Raw genomic sequence first — 18,479 nt, forward strand, 5'->3', positions numbered from 1 at the left:
AATCCAGTAATTATCCAACAAGACACCGTTATTTAAGATGAATGTGTTTCGAATTTCGTAAACACGCGGACGCCATTATTAGTAACTGTACAAAAAGTTGGGAAAATGGCCTTTGTCGGAAAATCCGAGATAGATTTATTTGTTGTGTCAAAGCTTAGACCAAGTAATTACGGCCATTCAGGACTCAACTTTTCGTAAAACACGTGTTCAATTAACTGTTAAACTCCACCCTTTGTTCCCTGTAAAAGATTCGAAAGGCGGAGCTAAGCACGTGCAGTTACATATTTCGACAGTTGCTATTGAGTTATAAACACCCCATTGGTTTAGCGTGTTGATTGCCAAACAAAGGAAGCCAATTTTGTCGGCGAGAACAGTGTGTTTTTCATGCCTTCAGACAGGAAGCGGTTTTTCTTTCATGACGTCAAACTGTCAATTCACACATATTGGGAATTTTTGCGTTACTTTTAATAGGGTCCTCGGTCATTTGTCTACATGTTCAGTATAGAAAAAACACCTGCTAAGATGAAAACTTTGCAAACTGTGATTATATTAATTGGTAAGTATCAGTTAAAAGACGACGCTTTGTTTGTTGTAAATCAACGAGTTTTCTATACAACAACAACTACTTCTACAACCACGTCGGGATCGATCTATCTTGGTTGTTTTTCTTTAATTGTATATATTATACTACATGTATGTACTTGTAATAAATGTAATTTTATTTGAAAATCAGGAAGTCAAACAACGTAAAATTGATCGTTATCTCGTTAAACGCGGAGTATCCCCCGCGTTGCAATTGCCAAGGGGCGCCGCGTCGGCTTATCAATTTTGCCAATCGTTAACCGCCGCGTCCAAAATCATGCAAACGCCGCGTATCGCGGGATTTTCTTAATCTTCCTCCAGGTCACTGCCCGCGGAGAAGCGAGAGAAAATGGGGAAAACGTGTGGAGTGTACTTATCGATCGGTTTTATCCGTGCTTCTTCCTGTTCGGCGCAAAATTAACGCGCATTTGAATAGAAACATCCGGTTAGTTAATAGAAAGACGAAATTGAAAAATCGCGTCACAACTGGAATTAAATCGGGCGTTTTTTGCGCCGTTTCCAATTGATATTTTTGGGGAAAGTAGCCGGCGCCTAGACTGTCAGTAGCCGGCGAAATCGCCGGCCGCCGGTGCTTCCGGAGAACACTGTGTAAAGTGTATAATTCAAAGTGGCATTCATTTTCGCGACCTAGTCCTAGTAACTCGGTGTGAGTGAACGAAGGATTTGTGTTTACTTTTCACCTTAAGTTCAACTGTGCGTTTTATTACCCATTTTGTGATCTATTAAAAACACGTGCTTCGCGCATTTGGACACTTACAGTGTGTTTTACACTAGTGCAATAATTGACACTTGATGTGTTTATAGTGACTGTGTGATATTTGCATTGATTGAACACTTACCAGTGGATTGCAATTTTGAGTGACACTTTAATACTAATTATTAAAAAACAGGTGCTTCGCGCATTTGGACACATTCAGTGTGTTACACACTAGTGTAATAATTGACACTTTTGACATGTTCATAGTGATATTTGCACTGAACACTGACCAGTGTTTTGCAATTTTGACACTTGTTGATTATTGAAAACTAGTGCTTTTTAACTTGTGTGACCTTTATTTGTATTAAAGCGTGATTGATCTGTTTTGTTTATATTCTTTTTGTGTAGTTAGATACACATAAGACAAGTTTAGTCGTCCTTATTAGTCTTGTTGCAATAGTATTGTTAAGGTAGTATTTGGGTTGTTAAGACTTGTCTTTTTATAATTACTACTAATTAAATTAGTAGATTTATTACGCAGGCTCTTTTGAACAGGATGCAGTGTTGTGTCAGGAAGCATTTTCCTTTTATTTTTTCAGGTGCCCAAGACAGGAGAAAAGTGAACCGTATTGCTGGGGACTCCAATTCTCATCGGATTAAGGATATTCTTCCTGACGATATAGCTGTCAAATGCCTGCCAATCTCTGATGAGAATATGTAATGACAATGGTATAGAACAGTAATTACAGTTTCAGGTTTGTTTCTATTAATGGTATCACATGTACACATTTTTCTAAACGTTAAAACAAAATGATTAATGAAATAATCAAAAGGTTACCGTTTAAACGGTATTCATATGTCAGTTATAAAAGCGTCATTGACATCGCATTTCCAAACTGAAAGTAATGATTATTTCCAGAAGTTATATTCAGATCATTACCCATTTGGGCAATGACGTCATATTAAAACCAACTGTTCTTGCCGTTGTTGAGTCATTGGGTACACATTTTCTACTTACATGCCGTAGTATTTTATAACAAAGACAAATAAATATTGATCCCACATTTCTTCAATAAGACTACACCTGTGTAAATTTTTTATTGTTTTCTACCTAACAAGATGTACATAAAAACGAGTATCTGTTTATTAAATTAAAAATGAATGCGGATGAATAAATGTCGGAAAAAATGTCCTCATGCACGTTGTGCTGACGCGCGTCAAATGTTCAAGACAATTCGGGGAATGATCATGCAACAAATAGCTGGAAAATTTTCCCGAGCACTTTGTGCCGACGTGTGTCAAATATTCAAGACGTCTAGGTCGTACATGGTGTTTTGTTATGTTTACGCTGTTGTGAATAAGGGCCATCTGGCACACATGATACAAATGTATACCAGTCTTTTTTTAACAGCTTTTAATAAGTTTTGCAACATTGTAACGTAATGAACTAAAATGGATTATGTTGATATCAACAGTCGTTTAAATGTTTACTGTTTTTGTAAACATTTTTGAGAAAACACGAAATGCCACCATTTAAACGTGATACTCATAGTTTCTATAAATGATGTAATTATTTCATTTCTTTATACTTAAACAGTTCAAATGTCAAGTCCTAAGCTTCGTATGATTACAGTATTTGTCATCAATATAAAGTTAAACTTATTATGCTGATGTCATCATGTGCAATGATTGGCATCATTGCGTTTTCTAACTAATTTGCATGGTTATATATTTTATTTAAGCGTGTGGAATATTTTACAGATTGTAGGGAATTGTAATTGCAAACTTTTCATTTTAATCGTGAGGCAAAGCATGAATTTTCCTTGTGTATTCATTCATGTATATTTGTGATTTATTTACACAGACATTCGCCAACTCCTTTTTCAAAGGTGCCAAATTTTCTTGTGATCGTTTTCGCCATGCATTGTTGAGAGACTTGCGGAAGATGGATGTTCAACAGCTGTATCTTCATCTAGGCTCAAATGACATTCTTACGAATGAAGCGGTGTTTTACTGGTACATATACAATTATAAAAAAAGCTTTGATATTTAAATTTAATGTACGTGTAGTTGTTTCCCATAACTATATAAATGTGCCAAACTAACATTGTACATGGTTTATTCCTCAATGAGTCATGGAAACTTGCAATCATTTTAGAAGTGTTATCTAGTTTCTAATTTATAAATAAAGCATTTCACAATATTTTCTATTATCCATGTTAATTTGACATTTTATGCTCCCCCAAAAAATTTGGGGGGGAGCATATAGTCGCCGCTTCGTCAGTCCGTCTGTCCGTCCGTGAACAATTTTTGGATTCTCAGCAACTAAAGGCCGGAATTCAATGAAACTTAATGGGAAGCTTCACTATTAAGAGGAAATGTGCATATTATCAGCGGGTTCTGGTCGGATGATTTGTCACAGAGTTATGGCCCTTTTAAATTTTCTATTAACTGTACATATAGTGCAATTCTTGTCAGGGCTATTTCTCAGCAATTAATGACCGGAATTCAATGAAACTTTATGGGAAGATTTAATACCAAGAGGAGATGTGCATATTATCAGCGGGTTCTGGTCCGATGATTTTTCACAGAGTTATGGCCCTTTGAAATTTTCCATTTACTGTACATATAGTGCAATTCTTGTCCGGGCTATTTCTCAGCAACTAATGACTGGAATTCAATGAAACTTTATGGGAAGCATCACTACCAAGAGGAGATGTGCATATTATCAGCCGGTTTTTGTCGGATGATTTTTCACAGAGTTATGGCCCTTTGAAATTTTCCATTGTACATATAGTGCAATTCTTGTCCGAGCTATTTCTCAGCAACTTATAACAGGAATTCAATGAAACTTTATGGGAAGCTTCACTATCAAGAGGAGATGTGGATATTATCCGCCGGTTTTCGTCGGATGATTTTTCACAGAGTTATGGCCCTTTGAAATTTTCCATTGTACATATAGTGCAATTCTTGTCCTAGCAATTTCTCAGCAACTTATTACGGGAATTCAATGAAACTTTATGGGAAGCTTCACTACCAACAGGAGATGTGCATATTATCAGCTGGTTCTTGTCGGATGATTTTCCACAGAGTTATGGCCATTTGAAATTTTCCATTGTACATATAGTGCAATTCTTGTCCGAGCTATTTCTCAGCAACTTATTACATGAATTCAATGAAATTTTATGGGAAGCTTCGCTACCAACAGGAGATGTGCATATTATAAGCCGGTTATGGTCGGATGATTTTTCACAGAGTTATGGCCCTTTGAAATTTTCTATAAACTGTACATATAGTGCAATTCTTGTCCGGGCTATTTCTCCCCAACTACTGACTGGAATACAATGAAGCTTTATGGGAAGCATAACTACCTTGAGGAGATGCGCATGTTATTAGTGGGTTCTGGTTAGATGATTTATTTACAGAGTTATGGCCCTTTGAAATTTTTAAGTTACTAAACCATCCATTGTATTAATTTGTCCAAAGTTATGCCCCTCAAGAGTTTCCTTTTATCTGAATATATAGTGCAATATTGTGACAAAAAAACCTTTGTGGAGCATCACCAGTCTCAAACGGTTTCTTGTTTCATTATTTGCTGTCTACAATTAATTTTACATGAAATAGCAAATGTTTTATTTATGCGCATAATATTAACAATATAATTATACATATTTGTTTATGTAACTATTTTGATAGGTAAGTCAGTCTGCAAAGAAAAAGAACACATTTGTATATATTTTACTCCACATTTTTTATGCCCCCTTTAGAAGAAAAGTGGGTATATAGTTTTCTCACTGTCTGTCTGTCTGTCACACTTTTCTTGTCCGCTCTCTAATTCAAATAGTTTTCATCTGATCTTTACCAAACTTGGTCAGAAGTTGTATCTAGGCAATATCTAGGTCAAGCTCGAATATGGGCCATGCCGGGTCAAAAACTAGACCATGGGGTCACTTAGTGCATTTTAAGGTTTAAGCATGGTGTCTGCTCTCTAATTGAAGTAGTTTTCATCTGATCTTTACCAAACTTGGTCAGAAGTTGTATCAAGACAACATCTAGGTCATGTTCGAATATGGGTCATGCCGGGTCAAAAACTAGGTCACAGGGTCACTTAGTGCATTTCAAGGATTAAGTATGGTGTCCGCTCTCTAGTTTGGGACTTATTTTGCATTTCTAAATTAACGTTTTTTATGCCGCCGAAGGAGGGCATATAGTGATCGCACTGTCCTTCCGTCTGTTTATCTGATGTCTGTCTGTCCATCCGTCACACTTTGTGTTTAGGTTTCGAAAAATGCTCATAACTTCTTTTGTCGCTTCAGATGTAACATTCATATTTGATATGCATGTGTACATGGACAAGGCCTTTCCATATGCACACAAATTTTTACCCCATGACCTTGACCTTAGGGTCCGTGTTTAGGGTTAAAAAAAAATGCATTTAGATTTCGAAAAATGCTCATAATTTCTATCAAAGCATTTATTGGGGTCATACGTCATCCTATGGAGACAGATCTTGTTTAACAATTTAATTGAAAATAATATGTTGTCAACATGAAGTGTATATATGCAAGATCACATTCCCAGTGACAACAACTCTTTAATTGTTGACTGTATTTTAGCTGGACTATTATATATGAAATATATATAGTGGAGCTATCCAACTCACCCCGGCGTTGGCGTTTCCGTGAGCGTGCAAATGTTAAAGTTTGCGTACTACTTCAAATATTTTCAATGTCCATTGACATATTGCTTTCATATTTTGCATACTTGTTTACCAACATGATCCCAACCTATAAACAAGAGCAGACCACTGTATCAAGCATTTTGACAGAATTATTGCCCCTTTTATACTTAGAATATGCATATTATTGATAAATCTATGTTAAATTGTGCGTACTACCCCAAATATTTCCTATGTCCTTTAACATATTGCTTTGTTATATTGCATACTTGTTTACCAACATGACCTTTAACCTACAAACAAGAGCAGACCACTTAATCAAGCATTTTGATAGAATTACGGCCCCTTTTATACTCAGAATATGCATATTATTGATAAATCTATGTTAAAGTTTGCGTACTACCCCAAATATTTCCTATGTTCTTTGACATATTGCTATTATATTTTGCATACTTGTTTTCCAACATGACCCCAACTTATAAACAAGATTAGACCACTGAATCAAGCATTTTGATAGAATTATGGCCCCTTTTTTACTTTGAGAATTGGACATTTTGCTTAAATTCACATAACTTCTTTATTTATGATAAGATTTTATTAATACTTTGACAAAACAACACTTACCTGAATACCACAATGGATTCCACCCGTGCAATACCAGTGCTCCAGCTAGGCCTAAATCGAAGGGCGCCCCGCCCTGCCCTCCCGAACCTCCGCCCTGACCTTCCTAGGGCCCCCCCTGCCCTTAAAAAAAATAATTTTTTTTTAATTTTTTTTTTACATATGATGATTAATAAATCTCTTATTAAAATACATTGTAATTAATTTATTCCTCATTGTAGTAATTAAATTTGAATTGTTTAATGACAATGGGAATAATTTATTCTTACAATTATTGATAACACATAAATTAACATGCATGAGGAAGCATTCTAGAAACGCCCGCGCGCTCGAAAGTGCCCTTTTGACAAAATACTGCGCGTCCAATGTGCCCTTTTGACAAAAAATCCCCCTGCCTTTTTCAAATCCTAGCTGCAGCACTGCAATACCCCACGCCCCAACCCAGAATCCCTGCCCCCCCCCCACACCCCCCCCCCCCAAATTTTTTGTTTTCCTTTTTTTATTTTTGAAAGATCGTCAGATCGTCTAATAAATGACCACACCCCACGTTATACCCCCCTCTCAACCCCCCTACCCCCTCCCCAAATTTTTATTTTTTTTCCTTTTTTTATTTTTGAAAGATCATCTAATAAATTATTGAATATGAACAATTTCCCCATGATGGCTTACGTTACACTGTCAAGCACTCGAATAGTCGAGCGCGCTGTCCTCTGACAGGTCTTGTTATCTTTTTTTATTAATGAAAATGATTGTATTGAAATAATTTCAGAGATGTAGCTGACTTGTGCGATTTGGTGCATCAGGTCAGTCCAGACACTGAGGTTGTCTTTTGCAAAGTTTTCTGAATAAAATACATTGAATTTAGTGGTTTGATAAAAATAGAAAATGCCCAGAGCCAGTAGCACTGACACTTGCAGTGTGATATAAGAAATGGCAAAAATATTTTGAACCTTCTCCCATAACAGATATCTCCCTGTTAGCTAACAAACGTTTTTTTGACTGATAGTTCAGTCACATAAATGTGAGGGGACTGTCAGGATGTTTTTTTTAAATAATAATTATTGATTAAGTGATAAGAAAATATTGAAATTGTGTTCATTGTTATTTGAACTAACTTTAAGAAAGTATTGAAATTAAGTACATTGTTATTTGAACTAACTTGCTTACATTACGTGCATTTCAAGGATTAAGTATGGTGTCCGCTCTCTAGTTTGGGACTTATTTTGGATTTCTGGATTAACTTTTTTAATGCCGCCGAAGGAGGGCATATAGTGATCGAACTGTCCTTCTGTCTGTTTGTCTGATGTCTGTCTGTCCGTCACACTTTGTGTTTAGGTTTTGAAAAATGCTTATAACTTCTTTTGTCGCTTCAGATGTAACATTCATATTTGATATGCATGTGTATATGGACAAGGCCTTTCCATACCCACACAAATTTTTACCCCTTGACCTTGGGGTCCGCGTTTAGGGTTCGAAAAATGCTCATAATTTCTATCAAAGCATTTATTGGGGGCATACGTCATCCTATGGAGACAGCTCTTGTTTAACAATTTAATTGAAAATAATATATATGTTTTCTTATCTAAGTTAATGTCAAAGTTCTTGTTTAGTAGGTATTTATTGGTTAAAATGATGAAAAATAAATGTTAAATATATTTTTATGTTTCACAAAGTTTTATATTTAAAGGAGGCGCACAATCGGTGTCCAGAATGCAGGGTTGTTTGCTCCAACGAAGACGCTTTGCTGAGCCACTTCTGCAGTCGCCACATCAAGCAACCAGAGACTGGAAAAGAGAGTAAAATTAAGCTAATAGCTTCACCCATGGTATGACTTTAAATCACTAACTTGTGTATGCTTAACAAGCATTTTATGTACAAATAAAGTAACAAAAAAAGGAGGTCAACACATGCACTTTCCCATATAATGCTTTCTGTATCTTTTAGCAACTAATGACACGATTTTGTGTTGACATACTCAATATGATAGTTATAGCCCTATATAACTGGTATGTTCATTTTAGTTAATCTTTCTATTTTATTAAACCTGTTTGTTTTAGCTAGATTGCTTGAAAAACACAACCAGGATTATTTTTATGCCCCCGGATCGAAAGATCGGGGGTATATTGTTTTTGGCCTGTCTGTCATTGTATGTGTCCATGTGTGTGTGTGTGTGTCTCAAAACTTTAACCAAAACTTTAACCTTCATCATAACTTTTGCAATGTTGAACATAGCAACTTGATTTTTGGCATGCATGTGTATCTCATGTAGCTGCACATTTTGAGTGGTGAAAGGTCAAAGTCAAGGTCATCCTTCAAGGTCAAAGGTCAAAAAAAATAATTCAAAAACTTTAACCAAAACTTTAACCTTCTTCATAACTTTTGCAATATTGAACGTAGCAACTTGATATTTGGCATGCATGTGTATCTCATGGAGCTGCACATTTTGAGTGGTGAAAGATCAAGGTCATCCTTAAAGGTCAAAGGTAAAAAAATAATCAAAGTGGCGCATTAGGGGGCATTGTGTTTCTGACAACCACATTTCTTGTTAGCATTGTCTTACCCCTGTTACATGCAATGTACATGTGGCTTATTAAATTGGAAACCCTGGTTTGCATGAGAATATTTTGCAAAACATAGTTGAAAAAACATACATGTATACAAACTTAGTCATTACTGTTAGTATAATGAGCACCTCTATTTCTGAATATTTTGATTGGATGGTTATGGGCCTTTATGCGTGTGTCACATTTATGTATGTGCAAGTGTGTAATTAGACAAAAGAATTTATATTTTTTTATTTTTTGGGTAACAATCACTTATTTTAGAGTTATTTATAAGTAAATCTTACAGATTGCATCTGCTAATCATGAACTCAATGAAGTCAGCTCAAGGAAGTGGAAGGCATGCTTGGAAAATAGAAGTTTCCATTATGAAGGCAAATTTTAGTATATTTCAAATTTGTAACCAAATGAAGTGGCAAGATCTTGAATGAAAATTTGATTGAACATTTGTTATCTGTCAAGAGAAACAGTTTGAAGCGAATGAATTAAGTATTGCCTATTGTCTATAAGTTAATTGTGTGACCTGAACCCTGTGAGGGATATTACTTATTTTTATACGCCGGTTTTGAAAAAACGGGACGTATTATAGTTTCACCCTTGGCTGGCGGCGGCGTCCATAACAGTGTCCACTCTCTAATTCAAATAGTTTTCATCCGCTCTTCACCAAACTTGGTCAGAAGTTGTATCTAGACAATATCTAGGTCAAGTTTGAATATGGGTCATGCCAGGTCAAAAACTAGGTCACGGGGTCACTTAGTGCATTTGAAGGATTTAGCATTGGTGGCTCTCTAATTGGAGTAGTTTTCATCTGATCTTTACCAAATTTGGTCATAAGTTGTGTGTAAATGATATATAGGTCAAGTTCAAATATGGGTTATGCCGGGTCAAAAACTAGGTCGCGAGGTCCCTTAGAGCATTTCATGCATTTCGCATGGTGTCTGCTCTCTAATTGAAGTAGTTTTCATCCGCTCTTCACCAAACTTGGTCAGAAGTTGTATCTAGACAATATCTAGGTCAAATTTGAATATGGGTCATGCCAGGTCAAAAACTAGGTCACGGGGTCACTTAGTGCATTTTAAGGTTTAAGCATGGTGTCTGCTCTCTAATTGAAGTAGTTTTCATCCGCTCTTCACCAAACTTGGTCAGAAGTTGTATCTAGACAATATCTAGGTCAAGTTTGAATATGGGTCATGCCAGGTCAAAAACTAGGTCACGGGGTCACTTAGTGCATTTGAAGGATTTAGCATTGGTGGCTCTCTAATTGGAGTAGTTTTCATCTGATCTTTACCAAATTTGGTCATAAGTTGTGTGTAAATGATATATAGGTCAAGTTCAAATATGGGTTATGCCGGGTCAAAAACTAGGTCGCGAGGTCACTTAGAGCATTTCATGCATTTCGCATGGTGTCTGCTCTCTAATTGAAGTAGTTTTCATCCAATCTTCTCAAACTTTGGTCAGAAGTTTTATCTAGACAATATCTAAGTCAAGTTCAATTATGGGTCATGCCGGGTCAAATACAAGGTCAGGGGTTCACTTAGTACATTTCAAGGATTAAGCATGGTGTCCGCTCTCAAATTGAAGTAGTTATCATCCGATCTTCACCAAATTTGGTCAGAAATTGTGTCAAAATGTTATCTAGGTCAAGTTCAAATATGGGTCACGCCAGGTCAAAAACTAGGTCACGAGGTTACTTAGTGCATTTCAAGCATTTAGCACGGTGTCCACTCTCTTATTGAAATAGTTTTCATCTGATCTTCAACAAATGTGGTCAGAAGTTGTATCTAGACAATATCTAGTTCAAGTTCAAATATGGGTCATGCTGGGTCAAAAACTAGTTCACAGGGTGCATTTCAAGGATTTAGCATGGTGTAAGCTCTTTAATTGAAAGAGTTTTCATCCGATCTTCACCAAATTTGTGCAGAAGTTGTGTCTTAATGATATCTAAGTCAAGTTCAGATATAGGTCATGCCGGGTCGAAAACTAGGTCACTTAGTGCATTTCCAGCGTTTAGCATGGTGTCCAAAACCTTCAAACGGGTGTATCTTGTGACAGTTTAGCACTCTTGTTTATTACATTAAAGCCACACACCTTGAAATGAAATACATGTTACTCAGTACATATAGATGCAATTTGAAAGTGTGCAAAATTGTCATTAAATCTATAGCCTAGTTAGCAAGTAATTTATTATTTTATATTTTAAAACTGAATGTACGATTTGTATACGTACATGTTCAATTCGAGAAACACAATTATTTTTAAGTTTTAAAGCACAAGAAAGACGGATTTCTACCTTGCAACCACCAGATATATTCTAATTGGCAAAGATAAAATATGTTTCTTATTTATATCCAAATTTACTATGCCAGATATTTCATTTCAAGGTGTGTGGCTTTAAGGAATGTTTTTTAAATGGGTATATTACCAAGATCTGCACAGCCAGGGTGATATTAGCCTTCAGATGTTAAAGCTTTCTAAGAATTTTAAGGCTTGCCTTTTATACTTGAAATGATAAATCATTAACATGTTTTGTTCTTTAGGAACATACAAACATTTCCCACCCACCATGTGGATCAAGATGTTTGGGCTGATGATTCTGGGTCGTATGTGTGGACAAGGTGGTCTTCATTACATCATGATGCAGCTGTGTATTCAACAACATGTTAACCTGTCCCAGCGGATGTTGATGCTCTTAAATCTCTTAAATGATGTTGAGAAAAATCCAGGACCGGTACTTTATGACAAAATATACATCGTTTATTGAATAACTATATATATTTATTTTAACATTAAAGTGATTTTTTTCTTGCATTTTTTGTGCCTTTTGTTACTGAGAACTATTTTATCATATGTTGGTGATTGAAACCCAGGACCTGTAAGTGCTTCTTAATATTTGCAACAAATGACAAATCATGTTAAGTTTTTGAAACATCTGTTTTTTGTTCAGTTAAAGGACATATTGAACTCACTAATTGCTAAGTTAACTTAGATGCATCAAGTTTTTATTGATGATTTCTACTTTCTGTTGAATCATTATCCTTTCCAAAGCCAGAGAGATATAGTGTTGGCGTTTTCCATCGGTCAGTCTGTCAGTCCATCCATCTGTTTGTTACAAACATTTTAGGGCTTCATATCATGAATTTAATAAGATTTCAACATGGAAAAATAAGTGTATGCCATATTCATACAATAGTGCAAATTTACTTTTTTTCTTTCTTTTTAGATTAGTTATTAACAGAAGAACAGAACAGTAACATACTTTTATTACATTAACAGAGGCTCTGATTAGATGTGTATCTGCGTAAAGAACTCATAGAAAATATCAATATATAGATAAATAAAACAAAAATAGAGTTAAACAAATCATGGTGAAATCCACAATACACACCAAGAGCTATTAGTAGGCTTATCTCCATTGACTTATTTCACAGTAAATCTCTTTTTTTTGCCTTTTCATTAACATTTTCAATCAAAAATAACATTTGTGAAAAACTTAGTCAATGATTATAACTAAAGTTAAAAATGTGGACACTGTAAGTTAATTGACTTTGGCTTCCAATCTGCAGTTTACAAAGTTGCTTGTTATAGGAGTATTCGTGCAAATGGATATCCTGCAAGGAAGACGTCCACTCCATAGGACAGCAAGATGCACATATCATCTCTCATGTGGTTCAAGAGAAATGCTGTAGATGGGGAGACTGTACCAAAGTCCTGAGCTTTAATAGTCTTGAAATCCATGAACTTAAACATCTCTAGGATGTGAGTTTAGCACTGTGTATGAACTGGTGTTGCTTCATTTTCTGCATATCTTTATCTCAGTCTTCTCTAGTTTTGATGGTCAAATACATATTGTCTGCCAGTTTTTTCCCCCAATACTGCCGTTCATCGTTTGCCTGCATCAAGAGTTTTAAAAGAAATTAAAACTCATTTGTTTAGTTAGAATCTTATGAAAGACTTAAATGGCCATGTTTAATACAATTGTATAACAACATAAACGAGCTAAAAAAATAGTTGGAATAATTAATGTTTATATGAACATAACAAATTTACTTAAAATCATAGGTCTTGTTTTTGTCTGCCACTATAAGAACCAGAACATATTTCGGACATTCGAGGATTGACTTGCTGTGTTAGAGGATCATCAGGTGATGGAAGAAACCAGGCTTTTTTCGACTCAATGTTGATGAAACCTGATCGACATGCTCATCTTGGTTGAGTAAGCCTGGGTTGAGTGTTTCCAAAAAGTAGGTAACCTGGTGAAATCTTAGGAAAACATTGTAACCAGATCCAGGTTTATTTGACTGACAGACCGATGGACAGTGGGTCAACCGTAAATCCCTTCATGTGAAAACGGTAGGGACAAAATAAATATCACATTGCTCTTCTGAGTTCATTTGTAAACCAAGTTTAATCACAAAATTAAAATGGTCAATGTATTATTTTGTGTATTTAAAAATTATGTGAATATTAAGTTTCATGAAATCTTACTGAGTTTTCTCAATTTTAGCTACTATTCTGACATGGACTGACGGACAAATGGGCAACAATGTCGCAATTTGTATACCAAGTTTTATAAGAATTGTTTCATAAAAGTAACCAATGTGTCTGTTCTATGTCAAGGTAACTACTAGGATGAAATACACAAAAAGATTTTGGTTCACAATAGGGTAGGCTCCGCGTGCCGTGAACCGGGCAACAGCTTTTGTCATTTAACATTTGTGTTATAATGGCATAAGCTGGCAGATACCCTTTAACTTTAACGATGTTTTCCGATAATTTCTCGGAAAATACAATCTAGCAATTTTTATTTAATTTAGATTACTAAAAATTAATATTATATTTATGCCCCCCTTGGAAGAAGAGGGGTATATTGTTTTGCACATGTCAGTTGGTTGGTCCACCAGATGGTTTCCTGATGATAACTCGAGAACGCTTTGGCCTAGGATCATGAAACTTCATAGGTTTATTGATCTCGAAATAGTAAAATGGTTTCCGGATGATAACTCAAGAACGCTTACGCCGAGGATCATGAAACTTCATAGGTACATTGATGATGACTCGGAGATGACATCTATTGATTTTCAGGTCACTAAGTCAAAGGTCAAGGTCACAGTGACTCGAAATAGAAAAATGGTTTCCGGATGATAACTCATAAATGCTTACGCCTAGGATCATAAAATAAAAAAATCATTGGTACATTAATAATGACTGGCAGATGACCCCCTTCATAGGTACATTGATAATGACTGGCAGAAGACCCTTATTGATTTTCAGGTCACTAGGTCAAAGATTAAGGTCATAGTGACTTAAAACAGTTAAATGGTTTCCTGTTGATAGCTCAAGAATACTTAGGTCTATGATCATGAAACTTCTCAAGTACATTGATCATGACTGGCAGATGACCCCTATTGATTTTCAGGTCACTAGGTCAAAAGTCAAGTTCACAGTGACAAAAACGTATTCACAATGGCTGCCACTACAACTGACAGCCCATAGGGGGGGCATGCATGTTTTACAAACAGCCCTTGTTCTGTGTTAAAATTATGTACACGTCTGCGTTAAATAAATATGTTCACATTTGAAATAAAGCTAAAAATGTGTATTGTTGTTATTAGTAATTTGAACCGAATTGCTCTGTGGGAAGTATAAGTACTATCAACCAGACCTAAATATGTGGGTAATTAAAGAGCACGAGAAAAGATGAAAATTAAGTTAGCTCAACCATTTTAAGCAATATTACTGGGTCACACTTTTTAAGATGCAAAATCTGAAGGGTCCCTAGACTATGATGATTACTTACACGAGGAGTGTCCTATTCATTGCTGCCGCATGATCCTATCAGTAACGAATTAACGCTTGTATCGTTAAAGCAAGTCGTATATTCACGTTTATAAATATTTAAATAGAAAATAAAGGTTTAATTGTCGCATATCCACCGCATGATGTGTTTCTTATAAAGTGCACGTATATTCAAACCGAACAATTTTGTCCTTAGATAAAAATATACTACATGTGATCATATGTGGCCTCACAAGGCTTATTATGAATTTATTATATCGCCATCGCAATGAGATGTAAATAGTTCAACACAACCAAATCACACTTAGAGTCGCGTCTTGCGAAAATAGGTCTTAATGCGTATGCGGCCAGCGTAAGTCAAACACGGTCTGCGCTATTTCGCAGTGATTGTTGTTAGGTCAAAAACGTGCATGAAGAAGTCCGGATTTCCGCAGTGATTTGGCCAATGCTGTGGGTGATTTCTCTGAAATCAATAATTAAAATATTCTGATTCATTCATTCGGGTCTACAGGCGTGAAATTTCCCCATCATTTAATTGTTTGTTGATAAAGGGTATTTTATGTGAAAAGCTTGGTAAGACAGCTACGCCGAACAACCGAACTAGCATTCATTAATTTGATCAAAATATGCACACAGCAGAATGATTGTGTTTCTTACATGGCTTTTAGAAGAACAGACCATGCAGGCGAGCAGTGAACAATATGATTAGGTTTAGTTGCCCTAACCCTATATACCCTTGGTATGACTTGTGAGTGTTGAACTAATGTGCTACAGCATCACTTAAATACGAACATACGATAGTCAGGTATCCCCGCATAATGACATATAGAATATTACTGGGTAGATACCGCTTGGCAAACTTGAGCCTGGGATAGTCGGTTATACCCGCTTTGTGAAATTAGGCATATAACAGGTTTGATATAGCATTAACAGTACGTACTTGGGGGTTATAGGAAATACCCGCTATATGACTATCCTGTATATAACTAAATGACGTCAAAAATACAACTGATGTGATACGGCATTACTTATACGAGCATAGGGTAGTAAGGTATAACTCGCCTCCTACAAAAATGACCTGATTCGATTTGCTTTGAGAGGCCATGTGCCCATTGTGTATTTTCCATACACCCTGAGAAATTTCCATACACTCCGAGTAATCGGTTGAGATATAATGGATACACAGTTAGTAACTGATTGTGTATAGGATATACACCCTCAGTTCCCTTCTCGAGCTTCGCTCTCATACACCATCAGTTCGCTAGTATAGTACAGGCTTGATACGGCATTACTTATATACGAGCATTGGGTAGTAGGATATATCCGGTATATTGCTCGCTAGTAAAGTACTGGCTTGATACGGCATTACTTATATACGAGCATGGGGTAGTAGTATATACCCGCTATGACTCGCTAGTATAGTACTGGCTTGATACGGCATTACTTATACCGGGTATACGAGCATGGGGTAGTAGGATATATCCGGTATTTGACTCGCTAGTAAAGTACTGGCTTGATACGGCATTACTTATATACGAGTATGGGGTAGTAGGATATACCCGTTATATAACTCGCTAGGATAGTACCGGCTTGACACGGCATTACTTTTATACCAGCATGGGGTAGTAGGTTATACCCGGTATATAACTCGCTAGTATAGTACTGGCTTGAAACGACATTACTTATATACGAGCATGGGGTAGTAGGATATACCCGCTATATAACTCGCTAGTTTAGTACCGGCTTGATACGGCATTACTTATATAAAGGAATGGGGTAGTAGGATATACCCGGTATATGACTCGCTAGTATAGTACTGGCTTGATACGGCATTACTTATATACGAGCATGGGGTAGTAGGATATACCCGATCTATAACTCGCTAGTTTAGTACTGGCTTGAAACGGCATTACTTATATACGAGCATGGGGTAGTAGGATATACCCGCTATATAACTCGCTAGTATAGTACCGGCTTGATACGGCATTACTTATATACGAGCATGGTGTAGTAGGATACACCCGGTATGTAACTCGCTAGTATAGTACTGGCTTGATACGGCATTACTTATACGAGCATGGGGTAGTTGGATATACCCGGTATAAGACTCGTTTACCAGCATGGGGTAGTAGGATATACCCGGTACATAACTCGCTAGTATAGTACTGGCTTGATACGGCATTACTTATATACCAGCATGGGGTAGTAGGATATACCCGGTACATAACTCGCTAGTATAGTACTGGCTTGATACGGCATTACTTATATACCAGCATGGGGTAGTAGGATATACCCGCTATATTACTCGCTAGTATAGTACTGGCTTGATACGGCATTACTTATATACGAACATGGGGTAGTAGGGTATACCCGGTATATGACTCGCTAGTATAGTACTGGCTTGGTACGGCATTACTTATATATAAGCATGGGGTAGTAGTATATACCCGCTATGACTCGCTAGTATAGTACCGGCTTGATACGGCATTACTAATGTACGAGCATGGGGTAGTAGGATATATCCGGTATATGACTCGCTAGTCTAGTACTGGCTTGATACGGCATTACTTATATACGAGCATGGGGTAGGAGGATATACCCGCTATATAACTCGCTAGTATAGTACTGGCTTGATACGGCATTACTTATATACGAGCATGGGTAGTAGGATATATCCGATACATGACTCGCTAGTATAGTACTGGCTTGATACGGCATTACTTATATACGAGCATGGGGTAGTAGTATATACAATGGCTGTTTGTAAAACATGCATGACCCCCATATGGGCTGTCAGTTGTAGTGGCAGCCATTGTGTGAATACGTTTTTGTCACTGTGACCTTTGACCTAGTGACCTGAAAATCAATAGGGGTCATCTGCCAGTCATGATCAATGTTCCTATGAAGTTTCATGATCCTTAGTTTCATGATCCTAGGCCTAAGCATTCTTGAGTTACCATCTTGAAACCATTTTATTATTTGGAATAACTGTGACCTTGACCTAGTAACCTGAAAATCAAGAAGGGTCATCTGCCAGTCATGATCAATGTACCAATGAAGTTTCATGATCCTAGGCCTAAGCGTTCTCAAGTTATCATCCGGAAACCATCTGATGGACGGACCGACCGACCGACATGTGGAAAACAATATACCCCCTCTTCTTCGAAGGGGTGCATAATTAGAGAGCGGACACCATGCTCAAAGTTTAAAACGCACTGAGTGACCCCTTGGCCTAGATTTTGACCCGGCATTACCCATATTCGAACTTGACCTAGACATCATATAGATACAACATCTGACCAAGTTTGGTGAAGATCGGGTAAAAACAACTTGAATTAGAGAGCGGACACTTAATACGGACCGACAGACAAGACAGGCAGACGGACCGACAAACTTCGTTTGTGGGGGTATAAAAATGTATTAATAATGCTACTGGTATTTCATTTCTGCGTATTTTAGTCTTATATACAATATGTATAGTTTCTATTAAGTGCATTATTCCAATTTACTATTCATGACACTA

The 18,479-nt window shown here is 36.6% G+C and overlaps 2 protein-coding genes and 1 long non-coding RNA gene across 3 annotated transcripts in view; 2 read left to right on the forward strand and 1 right to left on the reverse strand.

The window, feature by feature from the left end:
* Positions 1-3,117, forward strand: part of LOC127850475 (uncharacterized) — a 41,203-nt gene extending 38,086 nt beyond the window's left edge. The window contains exon 5 of the mRNA XM_052383554.1: positions 1,900-3,117. The gene's annotated coding sequence lies outside the window, so the exon portion shown is untranslated. The remainder of the gene's footprint in view (positions 1-1,899) is intronic.
* A 5,019-nt stretch (positions 3,118-8,136) lies between these two features.
* On the reverse strand, positions 8,137-15,221 carry LOC127850478 (uncharacterized). Its single transcript, XR_008035314.1, has 2 exons — positions 14,958-15,221; positions 8,137-8,383 (listed from the first exon to the last, which is right to left on the reverse strand). It is a non-coding gene; the product is annotated as an uncharacterized LOC127850478 (long non-coding RNA).
* Positions 8,260-14,757, forward strand: LOC127850471 (uncharacterized). Its single transcript, XM_052383544.1, has 4 exons — positions 8,260-8,424; positions 9,450-9,534; positions 11,698-11,888; positions 12,746-14,757. Exons 1-4 carry the CDS (start codon positions 8,260-8,262, stop codon positions 12,911-12,913), a joined length of 609 nt encoding a protein of 202 aa, XP_052239504.1. The 3' UTR covers positions 12,914-14,757.
* Positions 15,222-18,479: the final 3,258 nt, after the last annotated feature.

Source organism: Dreissena polymorpha, chromosome 11 (genome assembly GCF_020536995.1).
Source record: "Dreissena polymorpha isolate Duluth1 chromosome 11, UMN_Dpol_1.0, whole genome shotgun sequence".
Lineage (NCBI taxonomy): Eukaryota > Metazoa > Mollusca > Bivalvia > Myida > Dreissenidae > Dreissena > Dreissena polymorpha.